The sequence below is a fragment of the Vulpes vulpes genome, chromosome 11 (genome assembly GCF_048418805.1).
Source record: "Vulpes vulpes isolate BD-2025 chromosome 11, VulVul3, whole genome shotgun sequence".
NCBI classification, from domain to species: domain Eukaryota; kingdom Metazoa; phylum Chordata; class Mammalia; order Carnivora; family Canidae; genus Vulpes; species Vulpes vulpes.
Window position 1 is genome coordinate 23,066,052 of NC_132790.1, and position 2,401 is coordinate 23,068,452.

General features: G+C 40.9%; 1 protein-coding gene across 1 annotated transcript; it reads right to left on the reverse strand.

Moving 5' to 3' along the window:
- Positions 1-297: 297 nt before the first annotated feature.
- Positions 298-1,272, reverse strand: LOC112928713 (olfactory receptor 52I2-like). The gene has a single exon (XM_026010596.2). It carries the CDS (start codon positions 1,270-1,272, stop codon positions 298-300), a length of 975 nt encoding a protein of 324 aa, XP_025866381.2.
- Positions 1,273-2,401: the final 1,129 nt, after the last annotated feature.

Sequence of the window (2,401 nt, forward strand, 5' to 3'; positions counted from 1 at the left end):
ACTAAGTTGAAAATAAAATTCAGAAGCCAAAGAAAGAAAATCCCCAAATCTATATTCTCTGCCAAGACTTACTTCTTATACAGATATTAGTTGATTGAAATCATTAAAATACTATCAGAAAATCATTTAATATGTATTTTGCTAGAATTTGGAAAATTCGACAAGAATACTACAATTTCATCTTAGAACTCTTTACGGTGCTAGGCAAACCAAACCAGCTCTACAGATTTCTAAGGCATCTCTGAATGCTTGATCTTGAGTCATCTTGATTGCTCAAGATCCGAATAGAATGTGTGTTTATGAACCCAGCTTGGAGTGGTCAAAGAGGCAGTTCATCAGCAAGTTCCATGTTCGCTTCCGTATTTGTTTGGTCCTCAGACCATAAATGATAGGGTTTAAGGTGGGTGGAATAATCAGATACAAGTCAGCTAACAGTACTTGAGTATGCAGAGGCACTGTATCCCTCCCTAGCCAGGCCACATAGATTGATGCCATCCCAGGTAAATAGTACAGAGCCATAACCCCCACATGAGAGCCACATGTGCTTAATGCTTTCAGCTGAGCATTCTTTGAGGCCAGACCACATACTGCCCGGAGAATTAGGTGATAAGAGGCAGCAATGAGGGCTACATCAGAGCCCACAATAATGGAGGATCCAATTACACTGTAGAGACTACTGGGCATGGGGTCAGCACATGCCAGCTTGGCCACAGCTATGTGTTCACAGTAGGAATGGAGAACCACATTGGAGCCACAAAAAGGCAGATGACTTAACATCCAACTCAATGGAGTCATGAATATGACAGCTCTGATGGTGATGGCCACACTCATTACCAGCATCAATTTAGGTGTGAGAATTCTCTTGTAGTGTAGGGGCTTACAGATGGCTATATAGCGGTCAAAAGCCATGGCTAGCAGTAGCCCCGTCTCCACAGATGTGGCTGCATGGACAAAATACATCTGAGTGAAACAAGCATTAAAGCTGATGGAGCCATCTCCTGAGAAGAAGATGCTCACCATCTTGGGTACAACAGAGGAGGCCATAACAATGTCAACAGCAGCCAAAACATACAGAAAGCAATACATGGGCTCTTGTAGAGTGAAATCCATCCAGATAACAGTCATTATGAGTGTGTTTCCTAACAGAGATATGATATACGTTGCACTCAGTGAAATAGCCAGCCAAAGATGTGAAGACTGCAAACCTGGGATACCCACAAGGAAGAAGGTGGCAGGGGTTTCCATTGTGTGGTTGTAAGGTATCCCCAACATTACAGATGAGACTGCATTCCTGTTAACACACAAAATGACGTAAGAAATGTATACAATCCCATAAGACTTATTCCCAACTGTATAGTGCTAGGGACACCTGGTGGCATTTTCAGCTCAGTGGATCAGGAAACTGACATCTGTCAAATTTATCCTGTTCCACTTTCCATATTCCTCAGTATTCTTTGCCTTATTAATTTCTGTTTACTATTAAAGTATCAGCTCATGGCCTGCCTGTCTCTGGAGTCTTCTCTTCCTCCTTCCCCATCACAGGCTGAGACTAAATTAGGTAAATTAGGTATCTTTTTTTTTTTTCTGAGCTTTCATGGAATCTCCCATGTTGACCTCTGAAAGACCTAACTGACAATCCTAATATTCTACCTATGACTTCATTGTATGCAGTCAACTATGTTGTCTTGTTCATGGCCTTATACCAAGTGTGTGACCCATAGCTAGAGTGCACAGGTCCATTAAAGGAAGATATGTGTACTCATAGCAAACAGTTTCCATAGAATGAATGAGAAAACAGAGGAGTTTGTCTTCTTTGTATGTTCACTTCCTGATACTTAATAATTATTGAATGAGACAATGAACTTAAGATTGCACATGTCACATTTTGTGTCCTCAGTATAGTGCCTTGACAATAGATAAATGAAGCATCCTTAAAGAAATAGATTGATGGATTCAGGGAAAAAAGCAGAACAATATTACCACTTAGAGATCACCATTTACCATGAGAGAACAGTATTACCACTTTCCATAGGAGATAATAAACTGGAAATATTTATGATCTCTACCTTCCCCTTTAATTTCTCATCAGGGCTGTACCCCTAAATAATTGGGTATGTCAGATTGATGGAGAGTACTGGCTCCAGAATCCCAGACTGTAGTAGACATATTCTCTATTAACCAAGCAGTAGACACTTACCTGATTCCCAGTCCTAACCATAGAACATACATTTGCTCCTTCCATTTACCTGCCCTGGAGAATCTAGCACTAATTGACTTCACACCCAGGCACCAATAGCAGCTTGATGGGAGTCTTCAGAAGTTTTCTGAAAATCCAGGTTTCTGGGATGATTGCTATCTAGTCTTTATTGAAACAGACGAACTATCATCACCACCACCAACA